The following is a 15,161-nucleotide window of genomic DNA, read 5'->3' on the forward strand; positions in this document are numbered from 1 at the left end:
CAACCCAGGAACTGAACCCGAATCTCCTGTGTCTCCTGCATTGGCAGGCGGATTCTTTACCACTGTGCCACCTGGGAAGCCCAAAACAATTATACTCCAGTTTAAAAAAAAAACACAAAAAACATAGACCTGGTCAAACCATGGTTTATCCAGCCCAATGTTCTAGAAGATTCTGTGAAAGATCTTGACAGTCATTCCTGACATTGACTTCAAAGTGTCAGGAAGTTTACCCCAAATATGTATCCTTTGTGCTGTCATGGCCCTGCTTTTACATAACCTATTTCTGTGATGTATACTTATTCTAAATCCCCCACTAGACTAGGACTTCCTCAGTGGGAAATTATTTACTTCTGTATCCCTCCCCTCTTAAGCACAGTAATTAATAGGCCCCTATTGAATTCCAGTTTCAATCAGCACAGGATTTATTAGCACTTATGAGATCCTGGGCACCAAGCTAAACATTGTTTGAGAAAATGAGTCACAGTTAACTACCACCCAGGAACTATTAAATACCTGGGCTTATAACACACTTAAACAGCTGAAGACCATTTGTTGTTGTTGCTTAGTCACTAAGTTGTGTTTGACTCTTTTTCAACCCCAGGGACTGTAGCCCACCAGGCTCCTCTGTCCGTGGAACTACCAAGGCAAGCATACTGGAGTGAGTTGTCATTTCCTTCCCCAGGGAATGTTCCTGACCCAGGGATCGAACACTTGTCCCTGATTGGCGGGCAAATTCTTTACCACTGAGCCACTTGGAAGCCCTAGAGTCCATTTAATGGTGGCCAATTAAATATGGTAGGTGAAATATTCACAGTAGTCTTTGATTTCTCCTGATGCTCCAGTCAAGTAACAGTACAGAAATACAAAAACCCTAAAGCCACAAATGTAGAGAAAACTTGAGAAAAGATCATCAGCAAACAGGATTTCAGTGAAACGTTGGAAGTGTGTAACTGCCTAAAAAGCTGGAAGATGGCTAAAACCTAAGCTGCTGCTGCTGCTGTTAAGTCGCTTCAGTCATGTCCGACTCTGTGCGACCCCATAGACGGCAGCCCACCAGGCTCCCCCGTCCCTGGGATTCTCCAGGCAAGAACACTGGAGTGGGTTGCCATTTCCTTCTCCAATGCATGAAAGTGAAAAGTGAAAAGTGAAAAGTGAAAGTGAAGTCGCTCAGTCGTGTCCGACTCCTAGCGACCCCATGGACTGCAGCCTACCAGGCTCCTCCATCCATGGGATTTTTCCAGGCAAGAGTACTGGAGTGGGGTGCCATTGCCTTCTCCGAAAACCTAAGCTAGCAGGGCAGAAAGCCAAGAAGTCAGTCATTCTCCACACAGAATACTACCAGGAAGCTTGCAGACACAAGGAGGGAGGGCAGTAGGGTAGAGCTGAAAACAGGAAAATTTATTTGACAATTTATATAGGGATCTGTTAAAATGCAACTCCCCCAACCAAAGGGCCAGAAGATTGCAGCCTTCCCAACACAACAGAGGAAAGGAGGCTCACTGTGGAGAAATTGAACCAGGAAATCTGTGATTCGGGGACACCAGACTCAAGTGAAAAGAAGGGTGAGTCTGACTGAAAACAGGGAGACAAAATAAAGTCTACAAACTGAATGTTGACATCCCTCAAACTTACTCACCCTGATGAAAACTGGCCACCAAACTCATGTTGACCTCATAAGAAACTGGAGAATTCTTCTCTTAGGAAACCAGTCCAAGAGAAATGTCTACATTGGACTTCCCTAGTGCAGTGGATAAGAATCCGCCTGCCAGTGTAGGGAACACGGGTTTGATCCTGGTCAGGGAAGATTCCACACACCACAGAGTAACTAAAGCCTTTGCACCACAACTACTGAAGCCCATGCACCCCAACTAGAGAGCAGCCCCTTCTCTCTGCAACTAGAGAAAGACCCAGCAAAGCTGCCCCCCACCCCCCACAAAAAAAGAAATGTGTACGTAAAATGACAACTTAGAATTTTCCTGATGAAATAGGGCCTGCCCAATCCCACAGTGGTGAAAGCCACCAATCACCAAACTCTGCTCACGTGTACAGAGCTTCTGAGTGTTTCTCACTCAAACATATTAGGACACCAAGGGCCACCATATGTTTGAGAATATCCTCTAACATGATTGACAGGGACCAAAACAAATCACAGAGAATATTTAGAAAACCAAAAACAAAACAGGGTTTCAGAATAAGAGAAGATACTGTTCTATAAAGCAAGAACTGATTTCACTAAAAAATCCATTTAGAGAATAAAAATTCAGAAAATTATGTCTATATACATATATAACCAACAGAAGAGTTGAAAGTAAAGTTGAGAGAATCTCTCAAAAAGGAGAACAAAAACCAAGGAAATGGAAAATAGGAAAGAAAAGAGAAGTATAGATAAAATGATACTGAAAACTGCCTGAAAGAAAAATGCAGATCATGTGCAAATGATCAGGCTCAGGAAGAATCAGACTTCTCCACCACAACAGGAGCTAGAAGACAGTGGACAAATGCCTTCAAACTATCAAGAGTAGCTTGATTCTTCCAATGAAGATTTGGAATGCATCATCAGCAAACAACTTGGGGAAAAGTAAGGCAATTATTAACTCCAGGAACAACAAAAAGTTGTACAAGACAGGAAATGTAATAATGGTATACTACATGGCTAAGCTGTGAATAATGATTACTTAGAATGTAAACGTGGCCTACTAATTTTAAAATGGTGACAAATACATCGGAAAGATGAAAAGGAAGAAAATGTGTGTGTTGATTCTGATGAAGGGCAGTGTAAAGGAGTTAGAATTTCATTTAATAATAAAAAATAATAAACCAATAAACAACAGTAAAAGAATGTTATTTAGAAATATGAAGGGATTATCATACAAAGTAAGCCAAAGACAAATATCGTATGATATCACTTATATGTGGAGTCTTTAAAAAAAGATACGAGTGAACTTACTTACAAAACAGAAAGGGACTCACAGATATAGAGAACAAACTTAAAGTTACCAAAGGGGAAAGGGAGGGAGGAAGGTTAAATTAGGAGTTTGGAATTAACATATACACACTGCTATATATAAAATAGATAACCAATAACCAACAAGCGTCTGCTGTAAACACAGGGTATTATTGAGTACAAATACTCAATATTTAGTAATACTGTATAAGGGGAAAGAATCTACTTCCCTGATCAGGGATTGAACCCAGGCCCCTGCATTGGCAGCATGGAGTCTTAGCCACTGGACCACCAGGGAAGTCCCAGGAATCGGTATATATTGTTTCATTAAATATGAAACAAATTTTCCAATTGTTGTTCAGTCACTAACTTGTGTCTGCCTCTGATACCCCATGGACTGCAGCACACCAGCCTTCCCTGTCCTTCACTATCTCCCAGAATTTACTCAAACTCATGTCCACTGAGTCAGTAATGCCATCCAACCATCTCATCCTCTGTCGTGCCTGTCTCCTCCTGCCCTCACTCTTTCCCAGCATCAGGGTCTTTTCCAATGAATCAGGTCTTTGCATCAGGTGGCCAAAGTATTGGAGCTCCAGCTTCAGCATCAGTCCTTTCAATGAATATTCAGGACTGATTTCCTTTAGGATTGACTGGTTTGATCTCCTTACTGTCCAAAGGACTCTCAAGAGTCTTCTCCAGCATGTCATAAACAGTGGTTATATTCTCAGACCCCCTCCAACTATTTAAAATTAATCTACAATGTAATCCAACCTAAATGCATCTGTTATACATAAGCAATATTTTATAATGGTCATCTGAGTTAAATTCACCCATTCCAGTCCATTTTAGTTCGCTCATTCCTAGAATGTCAACGTTCACTCTTGCCATCTCCTGTTTGACCACTTCCAATTTGCCTTGATTCATGGACCTGACATTCCAGGTTCCTATGCAATATTGCTCTTTACAGCATTGGACCTTGCTTCTATCATCAGTCACATCCACAACTGGGTATTGTTTTTGCTTTGGCTCCATCCCTTCATTCTTTCTGGAGTTATTTCTCCACTGATCTCCAGTAGCATATTGGGCACCTACTGACCTGGGGAGTTCATCTTTCAGTGTCTTATCTTTTTGCCTTTTCATACTGTTCATGGGGTTCTCAAGGCAAGAATACTGAAGTGGTTTGCCATTCCCTTCTCCAGTGGACCACATTCTGTCAGACCTCTCCACCATGACCCGCCCGTCTTGGGTGGCCCCATGGGCATGGCTTTGTTTCATTGAGTTAGACAAGGCTGTGGTCCTAGTGTGATTAGATTGACTACTATGGGCAGGAATCCATTAGAAGAAATGGAGTAGCCATAATGGTCAACAAAAGAGTCCAAAATGCAGTACTTGGATGCAATCTCAAAAAAGACAAAATGATCTCTGTTCGTTTCCAAGGCAAATCATTCAATATCAGAGTAATCCAAGTCTATGCAATGCTGAAGAAACTGAGGTTGAACGGTTCTATGAAGACCTACAAGACTTTTTAGAACACCCCAAAAAAGATGTCCTTTTCATTATAGGGGACTGGAATACAAAAGTAGGAAGTCAAGAAACACCTGGAATAACAGGCAAATTTGGCCTTGGAATACAGAATGAAGCAGGGCAAAGGCAAATAGAATTTTGCCGAGAAAATGCACTGGTCATAGCAAACACCCTCTTCCAACAACACAAGAGAAGACTCTATACATGGACATCACCAGATGGTCAACACCGAAATCAGATTGATTATATTCTTTGCAGCCAAAGATGGAGAAGCTCTATACAGTCAACAAAAACAAGACCGGGAGCTGACTGTGGCTCAGATCATGAACTCCTTATTGCCAAATTCAGACTTAAATTGAAGAAAGTAGGGAAAACCACTAAAACATTCAGGTATGACCTAAATCGAATCCCTTATGATTATACAGTGGAAGTGAGAAATAGATTTAAGGGACTAGATCTGATAGATAGAGTGCCTGATGAACTATGGACGGAGGTTCGTGACATTGTACAGGAGACAGGAATCAAGACCATCCCCATGGAAAAGAAATGCAAAAAAGCAAAATGGCTGTCTGAGGAGGCCTTACAAATAGCTGTGAAAAGAAGAGGAGTGAAAAGCAAAGGAAAAAAGGAAAGATATAAGCATCTGAATGCAGAGTTCCAAAGAATAGCAAGAAGAGATAAGAAAGCCTTCCTCAGCGATCAATGCAAAGAAATAGAGGAAAACAACAGAATGGGAAAGACTAGAGATCTCTTCAAGAAAATCAGAGATACCAAAGGAACATTTCATGCAAAGATGGGCTCGATAAAGGACAGAAATGGTATGGACCTAACAGAAGCAGACGATATTAAGAAGAGGTGGCAAGAATACACAGAAGAACTGTACAAAAAAGACCTTCACGACCAAGATAATCACAATGGTGTGATCACTCACCTACAGCCAGATATCCTGGAATGTGAAGTCAAGAGGGCCTTAGAAAGCATCACTACAAACAAAGCTAGTGGAGGTGATGGAATTCCAGTTGAGCTATTTCAAATCCTGAAAGATGATGCTGTGAAAGTGCTGCACTCAATATGCCAGCAAATTTGGAAAACTCAGCAGTGACCACAGGACTGGCAAAGGTCAGTTTTCTTTCCAATCCCAAAGAAAGGCAATGCCAAAGAATGCTCAGACTACCGCACAATTGCACTCATCTCACACGCTAGTAAAGTAATGCTCAAAATTCTCCAAGCCAGGCTTCAGCAATATGTGAACCGTGAACTTCCTGATGTTCAAGCTGGTTTTAGAAAAGGCTGAGGAACCAGAGATCAAATTGCCAACATCCGCTGGATCATGGAAAAAGCAAGAGAGTTCCAGAAAAACATCCATTTCTGCTTTATTGACTATGCCAAAGCCTTTGACTGTGTGGATCACAATAAACTGTGGAAAATTCTAAAAGAGATGGGAATACCAGACCACCTGACCTGCCTCTTGAGAAACCTGTATGCAGGTCAGGAAGCAACAGTTAGAACTGGACAGGGAACAACAGACTGGTTCCACAGTGGAAAAGGAGTACGTCAAGGCAGTATATTGTCACCCTGCTTATTTAAATTATATGCAGAGTACATCATGAGAAATGCTGGGCTGGAAGAAGCACAAGCTGGAATCAAGATTGCCAGGAGAAATATCAATAACCTCAGATATGCAGATGACACCACCCTTATGGCAGAAAGTGAAGAGGAACTAAAAAGCCTCTTGATGAAAGGGAAAGAGGAGAGTGAAAAAGTTGGCTTAAAGCTCAACATTCAGAAAACGAAGATCATGGCATCTGGTCCCATCACTTCATGGGAAATAGATGGGGAAACAGTGGAAACAGTGTCAGGCTTTATTTTTGGGGGCTCCAAAATCACTGCAGATGATGACTGCAGCCATGAAATTAAAAGACACTTACTCCTTGGAAGGAAAGTTATGACCAACCTAGATAGCATATTCAAAAGCAGAGACATTACTTTGCCAACAAAGGTCCAACTAGTCAAGGCTATGGTTTTTCCAGTGGTCATGTATGGATGTGAGAGTTGGACTGTGAAGAAAGCTGAGCACCGAAGAATTGATGCTTTTGAGCTGTGGTGTTGGAGAAGACTCTTGAGAGTCCCTTGGACTGCAAGGAGATCCGACCAGTCCATTCTGAAGGAGATCAGCCCTGGGATTTCTTTGGAAGGAATGATGCTAAAGGTGACACTCCAGTACTTTGGCCACCTCATGCGAAGAGTTGACTCATTGGAAAAGACTCTGATGCTGGGAGGGATTGGGGGCAGGAGGAGAAGGGGACGACAGAGGATGAGATGGCTGGATGGCATCACTGACTCGATGGACGTGAGTCTGAGTGAACTCCGGGAGTTGGTGATGGACAGGGAGACCTGGCGTGCTGCGATTCATGGGGTCGTGGGGAGTCGGACACGACTGAGCGACTGAACTGAACTGAACATTTTATAGGGCTATTTCCAGGAGATAAGTTTTAGGTTCCAAGCTGTAGGTAAATACTCCAGTTATCTTTTGCTATATAACAAGTTTTTGAAACTGAGTAGCTAAGGAACTTCTCTGGTAGCCCAGTGATTAAGAATCTGCCTTCCAGTGTGGGAGACATGAGTTTGATCCCTGTTAGGGAGCTAAGATCTCACATACAGTGGGGCAACTGACCCCATGTACCACAACTACTGAGTCTGAGGACCTCAAAGAAACATCCCACATGATGCAACGAAGATCCAGTACAGCCAAAAATCAATACTTTTTTAAAAATAAAATTGAGTAGCTTAAACAATAACCATTTTATTACATTTCATGATTTCATGGCTCAGGAATTTGGGCAGGCCTCAGCTGGGTGATTCTTCTGCTCCAAGGGTGCCAACTGGGATTACTCACTGGTACTCAACTGTCGAGTGTGCTGGTCTGGACAGTTCAAGGTTCCTCCCTTGTCTGATGCCTGGGTGGGGATGGCTGGAAGGTTGGGATCAGCTGGGTCTATTGACTCTGACATGGTACTCTCATCGTAATTGGTCTTCTCACATGGCATGTTAAAATTCCTCAAAAGAGTGTTTCAAGAGACCTAAGTGGAAGCTACAAGACTTCTCACCTAGTTTCAGATAGCATGTAGTATCATACTTCTACCACCTTGTGCTGGTTCCAAATGAGTTAAAAGACCTACCAAGATTCAAGAAGAGAGTGGGGACTTCCCTAGTGGTCAGTGGTTACAATCTGCCTTGTAATGCAGGAGACTTATATTCAATCCCTGGTCCGGGAACCAAGATCCTGCATGCTGCAGGGCAACGAAGCCCACATGCCACAACTAGAGAGTCTGTTCACCACAACGAAAGATCCCCATGATGCAACAAAGATCCTGAGTGCTGCAACTATAGACCTGAGATCCCCTGGAGGAGGGCATGGCAACCCACTCCAGTGTTCTTGCCTGGAGAGTCCCATGGACAGAGGAGCCTGGTGGGCTACAGTCTATAGGAGTCCACAGAGTCAGACATGACTGAACAACTTAGCACACATGCACAGCCAAATAAATAAGTAAATAGATTTAAAAAGATTCAAGGAAAATGGCTGCACAACAATGAGATACAAGTAGGCATGGTTCACTAGAGCACCATCTTTGGAGGCTACCTCCACAATGGAGATTTAATGTTCTAAATCTGTATAGGTGAAATACCACTCACATTTTCATAAGGAAAAAACTTATGTTAGTGAGTCTCAAACTGTACTCTCAAGGAAACCTACTGTCTCACTGCTCACGTTGAATAATGTTGATCTTTCATATATTTGGAAGAAAAACTGAGATGAATCATTTTTTAAAAATCAATCTTTTGTTTCCCTATGAAAATTTTACTTAAACCCTATTGTTTGATATTCCTCACTTGTGTGATGGAACAATTTTTTGAAATATTTTGTTTTTGGGAATTCCCTGGTGGTCCAGTGATTAAAACAGTGCGTTTACTGCCAAGACCCAGGTTCAGGCCCCTTGAGGAACTATTAATAAGACCCTGCAAGCCACTTGGTGTGGCAAAAGAACAAGAAAAAGAAACATTTTGTTTTTCACATAGCCTTTTTCTCCTTCCTGGTTCTGTGTGGAGTCAGGCTCTTTGCACTCACTCGCCTAGAAGAAGTGTGTGTGTCAGATTCAAAAGCAGAAAGCTCTTGCAGATACTTCCCTTTCTGGATTTTGTTTTCATAAAGCCTGAGCTTCCAGAATCTGTCATGCAGAAAGAGAAAAGAGGTGAGGGTTGAAAGGCAACTAAAGGATGTTCAACAGCAGAGCTTCCCAGAGCTTCACAACTTAGCCCTTCCATCCACCTGGTTTCTCTTACCAGACCTGTGAAACCTCCTGAGTCACTTCTTTGTATCCTCTACTCCATGGAGCAGTCTGAAAATCACAGCTCTAGAACAATCATTGCTCAGATCTTCTGAGTTGGGGAACAACTGGGGATGGTGGAATGGAAGTTGAGGAACTTCAGGTATACAGACTCCCATGTTTTTCTTCTGTAGATTTTTAAATATTATTTAATTGGAGGCTAATTACAATATTGTAGTGGTTTTTGCCATACATTGACATGAATCAGCCATGGGTGTACATATGTCCCCCATCCTGAACCCCACTCCCACCTCTGAGATGAAGAAAACAGTGGAGTTACAGGTGACTGGAACTGTTTAAGTTTGGAAGTATGGAAGAATGTTGATGCTGATCATCAAAAACGGAGAGCTGAGTAGTTGCACTCAGTATTGGCAGGGAGTAATTTCATCTTTGGAATACTAATACATCTGAGGTTAAGGGAAAGTATCCTAAACAAGGTGGCCTGCACACAGCTGGAGAGATGGGAACGTCACTCAGGTGAAAAGCTCAGGGCTATAGAGAAGAGACACCAGCAGCTGTTGAAGAAGTGAGCTCCAACAGCAAAGAGCAGAAGACTGAGGACAGAACCTTAATGAGATCCTGCTACAAAGGTTGAAAACTGGTGACCCACTGGCTGCAACAACCTTCTTCTTTGACTATTGCCTTCTTACTGAAAACGTTGTTCTCTAATATCATAGACTGTCAGAAACTGCCACCCAAAGTTACATCAGTAAGAAGAGAACATTCCACCCTTACCTAAGAGTCTAAGACACAGAGAGGTAGCCTCAATTGATTCTCAAGCCAGGTGCAGAGCTGTGGAAAAGGGGTTTCTGGAGACAATACTCCACATCTATCTTAACTTTGTAGTTACAAGGAAACAAGACTTTTTGGGTCCACTTGTAGTCCAGATCTGGTATCACACAGCACTGCTTTGTTGGAACCAATCAAAATACAGATTCATTTAAATTTACCTAAACTCCACACTTCCCCCAAAGCTTTGTAACAACTCCATCCTTTTCTGTGTTTGGTGAGATGTCCCAAGATGCCTAAGGTGTGAACTCTTCCCCCTTTGCTGTGGATCAATAAACCTGAATCTTAGACTCTGGATTCATTTCTGCAGGCATTAGCATGATCAGGGGAGGACAGAGAACAACTGGAGGCTCTCTCATAGTACATGTCTTTAGGATTGATTGGTTTGATCTTGCTGTCCAGCAGACTCTCAGAGTCTTCTCCAGTCAATCCTAAAGGAAATCAACCCTGAATATTCCTTGGAAGGACTAAAGCTGAAACTCTAAAATTTTGGCCACTTGATGTGACGAGCTGACTCATTGGAAAAGACCCTGATGCTGGGAAAGATTGAGGGCAGAAGGAGAAGGTAGCGAAAGAGGATATGGTGGGACAGCATTACTGATTCATTGGACATCAGTTTGAGCAAACTCCAGGAGGTAGTGAAGGACAGGGAAGGTTGGTGTGCTTCAGACTGTGGGGTTGCAGAGAGTCCCACACGGCTTAGCGACTGAACAATAGTACACGCCTCTATTTTTTTTTAATTGTTTATTTTTGGCCACACTGCAGCAGCATGTTGGGTGGGATCTTAGTTTCTCCAAGTGGGATGGAACCCTTGCCCCCTGCATTGCAAGGCGGATTCTTAACTACTGGATCACTAGGTAAGTCCTACTCTTCCATTTTACGAACAAAAATCGGGGACTAGGATTAGCGGTCCTAATTGTCTTTACAGTTTTTCTGTCTTCACACTCCAGATGTGGAGACTGATGAGTTCCATAGGATTATTACGGAGTCATTGGGACCGCCAATTCCCTGGGGGTCTTCTCCCACCTTACTCTACTGTTCCACATTTCTTCAGCACCTTTCCTTAGGCGAAACTTCCTTTTTCTTATTCCTGTTCCCCAACCCCCTCTCTTAGGAATGAGCAACCGTTTGAACCATAAACCACGTCCCGCCCTTCATTCAAATCTTCCTTTTTCTGGCAAAGCCCTCTAAAAAGGTGGGCTAGAAATCAATGTATCTCCAGACAAAACAGAAAGCAAACACGTCCTAACAGGAATATAGTTTTTTACTTAAACTACAACGTCAAGCACTTTTAACAAGGTCCCTTGTCCTCTACAGAAAAAAACGTTAGGGCACCGCTTAATTCCGTGGAATCCTCTGCGGGGTCGATAGCTCACTCTGCGCTTGCGCGTCCGGTAACTTGGCCCTGCAACCCCGGCGTGGAGCAGCGGCGCGGCCGCGGATTGGTCGCCGGGGCGCCGGTCATCCGCGCGTGCGCAGTTCTCCGTCCGCGCCGCCCATCCCGCAGCCCGTCCGCGGCCTCAGGAGTGGTCAGCCTGCAGCCGGCGAGCCGGCGAGCCGACAGCCGGGCAGGCCGAAGGTGGGCCCGGCCTGCTGTCTCCTAGGAAGAAAAAGGGGCTTGCGCTCCCGGTCTCCGGGATCCCTCAGCCCAGCAACCTGCCCCGCCAGTCAAGGGAGAAGCTGAGGAGCCGCCGCCATGGCTGCCATGATGGGTCGGAAGTGAGCCAGTGGGTGACCGTGCCGGCCCGGGCGCTGCCGCCCAGGTCCCGGCCGCCCCGCCGGGGAAGCGCGACGCCGCGGACCGCGGGCCCTCGGCCTTCGCCACGCTAGCCCCCTCGGCTCGGCCTACTTCCTCCAAGACTGAGCGGCGGGGAGTGGCTCCCGGCCTCGGGCCCCGGCAGCCGGGAAGATGGCGGACCCGGCCGAGTGCAACATCAAGGTGATGTGTCGCTTCAGACCGCTCAACGAGTCGGAGGTGAACCGCGGCGATAAGTACATCGCCAAGTTTCAGGGAGAAGACACGGTCATGATGGCGGTGAGTGCCCCTGTCCCCACCCAGGGCCCCTCCTTCGGGCCCGGCCGCTCCGGGAGTTGAGAGAAGTGGGGAGTGAGCGGAAAGCGAGTTTTGGGGCGCCCCAGCCTCCCCAGTGGGGTTCGACGGCCCAGGGGAGGGGCTCGGCGCCTCGTCGAGTACTCCGGGGTCGCCCCACCCCGGTCTGCAGCGCCGGGGACGGGAGGCACCCGCCCTGGGTCCCAGGCACTCCCCTACCTGGGGCGCGGGTGGAGCCGCCGGGGAACCAGTTGAGTGCTCGTTCGCCGGCTTTCTGTGCGCCTGCAGGTTCTGATGTAGATGCAGTCGGTGTGTCGGACCCCCTTCCCCTCAGATTTATCATTCATAAAATAGATCAGAGTTCGGCCGAGAACGTTGGGATCTGCCTTACCGAACCTTAATTAGTAATGATATTTAGTCTTAAAAGAAATCTTAAATGTGCGTTAGACCGTCTTGTTTCCTCCGTGGGAGAAGGAAAACCGTAACAGCCGCAGTTAGGCTGGTACCCTTCATTGTTCACCCAACCCGCTTTTGAGTTTACAGTTACAAATGGCGAATCTAGGGCTGTAAAAAGTAGTTTTCTTTTGAAATCGGAGTGCTCGATTTTGTCTCACCCACCAGCGGATCTCGCCGATCAACGTTGGGTTAAATAAGTGCCCAGAGAGACTAACTGGGTTTTATGGGGTAGCACTCCGGGAAAGAGTGTTAACTTTTCGTGTGTATATCAAAGTATTATAAAAGCAGATTTTTAAAAAAATACATAAAATTTAATCAGTAAACTAGATTTCTTGTTAGTATCAGATTCCTACTTCTACAATTAGGATCTGCCTTGAAGAAAAATGACTTTGATAATCACAAGGATGGTGAGATAATGTCTTTTGTAATGTGAAACATAACGTGAAAGGTCTTGAAAATGATTCCCAATTCAAGGAGATTAAAATGGAGAGTAAGGTAACTGCCTACAGAACAATGAACTCTGACAAAAAATTAAATTCATCTTTATTGCTGATGCCATCTTTCTACATTGCTATCACACTCCCCAATTTTAGTGTTAATTTTTTCGCCTTTCCATTTAGTGTAAGTTTGAATATCTTAATATAGAAATGGGACAAATATCACAGGAGATGGAACATTGAAGTTTAGAAGCATTGACATGTAAGACACAACTCAAGTTCCTTAGAATTTTTATGTGAAAGTTTCCAAGTTCAGCTCTAGAAGATTAATGTCATAGCTCCACATTGCTTGGGAGGGTTTTGGCAAACAAGTCATTAGGTTCCTAATAACTGCCAGCTCTTACTGTGTGAAGACTGTCAGGCTGGTTCTTTGTTAACAAGTCCACAGAAAAACCCTTGCTATAAATGACATCATGGAGAGGCCAAGGAGTTATGCACGAAACTAATCATTCTTTTCCTTCAGGATGAGCTATTTCATGTGATTTTAGAGGATGCTCACCGGGCCTGGGTTTTTGGTTGGCCGACACTAGTAGGCTATTAGTTTCTGATAGAGTTCTTGTGATTACTCAGCCTCTACAGTAGTTGACATAACCAAGCTGTTTTCCTTTCAGATTTGTGTTAAGGCTGTCTTATTTCTTCAGATATATTTTTGTGGTTATTTACCCAAACCGATAGTATTATCAAGATTTATTTGTTGTAATGGTAAGATTTGGGATTCACAAAATGTTTTATGGTTAGGTTAGAAGACAGCCTTCTATTGCAGGCCAAATATGTCATAAGATACGAGGAAAGAGTTAAAAGAAAATAAACAATTACCACAGGAAGCACACATTTATTTTAGGTTGTTTCCTTTGGATAAAGTTATTTTAAGTTCGTTACTTAGGTTTCCTTAGTAATTAATCTAAGTGGTGATATTAAACATCATGGACAAGTAATTTAGTCATAAATCAATAATGTACAGTTAGTTGGCCTTTAGATAAACTGGTAAGCATTTTAGTCGTTTTGGGTTTTTTTGTTTAAGTATAAGCAGAAGTATATTACAACTGAATGTGATACAGCTTTAGAAAATGTAAGGCAACATGTTTAGTTCGTTATTTTCAGAAACCAGTCTTTTGCATATAGAAGTCATTAATTACTCTGAGATCTCTTTTTAAAAAAATTTTTAAGTGCATTCTTTAATTTTTTTTTTTTCTAAGTTGTCTGAGAATTTGTAATGGCAGCTGGGAGTGGAAATAGAAAACCTCTAGGTAAAGTCATCTCTTGTTTTTTCTTCATTTTACTGGATACTGACCCTGATTCAAAGTAAATAGATTAAAAAGGAATTGCTGTAGTGCAGCATTTAAAATTAAATTGTCTGAAATAATTTTAAAACATTATGTATACAGACTTCTGGTTAAATCAAAATTTAAAAAATAAGTGTTTTAGTTTAGAGTGTTACCGAATTGTAAGTATAATCAGTGCTCACAAAGAAGATAATTTTTTAGGATTCTGATTTTCATCTACGTTCAGTTTCCAATATATTGTCCAAACTTTTTTCCTGTTACTCAGGTAGTCAGTGATTTTAATGTGATGTGACCCCATGGCCGTGTAATCTTGCAGTGTCTTTCTGTGCTTTGCAGCCTTTGTACAGATTTTTTTTTTTTTTTGGTAATTAAATGCTCAGTGAAGTGCTATACATATCACATATTGAATGAAATAGAAATGTGTTACTTTTTGAAGATCTTTGACAGTGATATGGTAAAACTATTTGCTTTAGATAAGCAAACTTGTGATCCACAAAAACTGGGGCACAAGGGAAATGCCTTCTGTAGTTCAAAGGAGCCAGCTGAAAACACCGAATAAAAGAAATCAATAAGAAAAGTTATTCCTTCATCTGTTTATGCATCATAAAAGTGGAACATGCATACTTGCATCAAGTATCTTTACTGACTATCATTCCTTATATGGTATACTGTAGAGGCTGCCAGAATCCAAAATGGACTGTTGTGGTTCATTGAAATTGGACCTAGTTCTTACCTCCAGCACAGCACAGTTTCCCCTTTCAAATGAACGATGATTTGGTGTTCGATCCTGATTATCTTGTATATGAAAATTGAAAAAAGGAGCCATCATAATATACCTTTACAGTTGCAGAATGTTAGCCCACATCAGTGTCTAACTAAGGAAAATCTAATATGATGTAATCCCATGTGATCTGAAAATCACTATTCAGAATTCCAGAGAAAGACATATTCCTGCCAGAAGTGTGTCCTTTGTAACCAAATTTGGTGTTCAGCCTGGTCTGTGCAGATTCAGATAGGAACCACTGAACTTAAGAAATCTAAGGTAAATAAACATTCCTGTTTGGTTTTGTCTCCTTGAAGCCTAAGTTAGATGTGAATACATCTTGTGAGTTGGAGTATTTTTGAAGATACACATTTTTAAAGGCTGCATAATGTATATTTCAAGACCAAGGGCCAAATTTTTAAAGATATGGATATCCAGATCATGAGTGTTTAATTTATTTGAAAGATTAT

General features: G+C 42.9%; 1 protein-coding gene and 1 long non-coding RNA gene across 4 annotated transcripts in view; one reads left to right on the forward strand and one right to left on the reverse strand.

Moving 5' to 3' along the window:
* Window positions 1-10,888: 10,888 nt before the first annotated feature.
* LOC129625506 (uncharacterized) lies at window positions 10,889-12,158 on the reverse strand. The gene is made up of 2 exons (XR_008701482.1): window positions 11,912-12,158; window positions 10,889-11,242 (listed from the first exon to the last, which is right to left on the reverse strand). It is a non-coding gene; the product is annotated as an uncharacterized LOC129625506 (long non-coding RNA).
* KIF5B (kinesin family member 5B) overlaps window positions 11,161-15,161 on the forward strand; it is a 48,919-nt gene continuing 44,918 nt past the window's right edge. Inside the window, exon 1 of one of the 3 annotated variants that reach the window (XM_055543970.1) lies at window positions 11,161-11,677. In XM_055543970.1, the coding sequence (XP_055399945.1) occupies window positions 11,552-11,677 (126 nt within the window). In that variant the 5' untranslated portion in view covers window positions 11,161-11,551. The remainder of the gene's footprint in view (window positions 11,678-15,161) is intronic. The other 2 variants (XM_055543968.1, XM_055543969.1) reach the window with 2 other exon arrangements.

This window comes from Bubalus kerabau, chromosome 13 (genome assembly GCF_029407905.1).
Source record: "Bubalus kerabau isolate K-KA32 ecotype Philippines breed swamp buffalo chromosome 13, PCC_UOA_SB_1v2, whole genome shotgun sequence".
Lineage (NCBI taxonomy): Eukaryota > Metazoa > Chordata > Mammalia > Artiodactyla > Bovidae > Bubalus > Bubalus kerabau.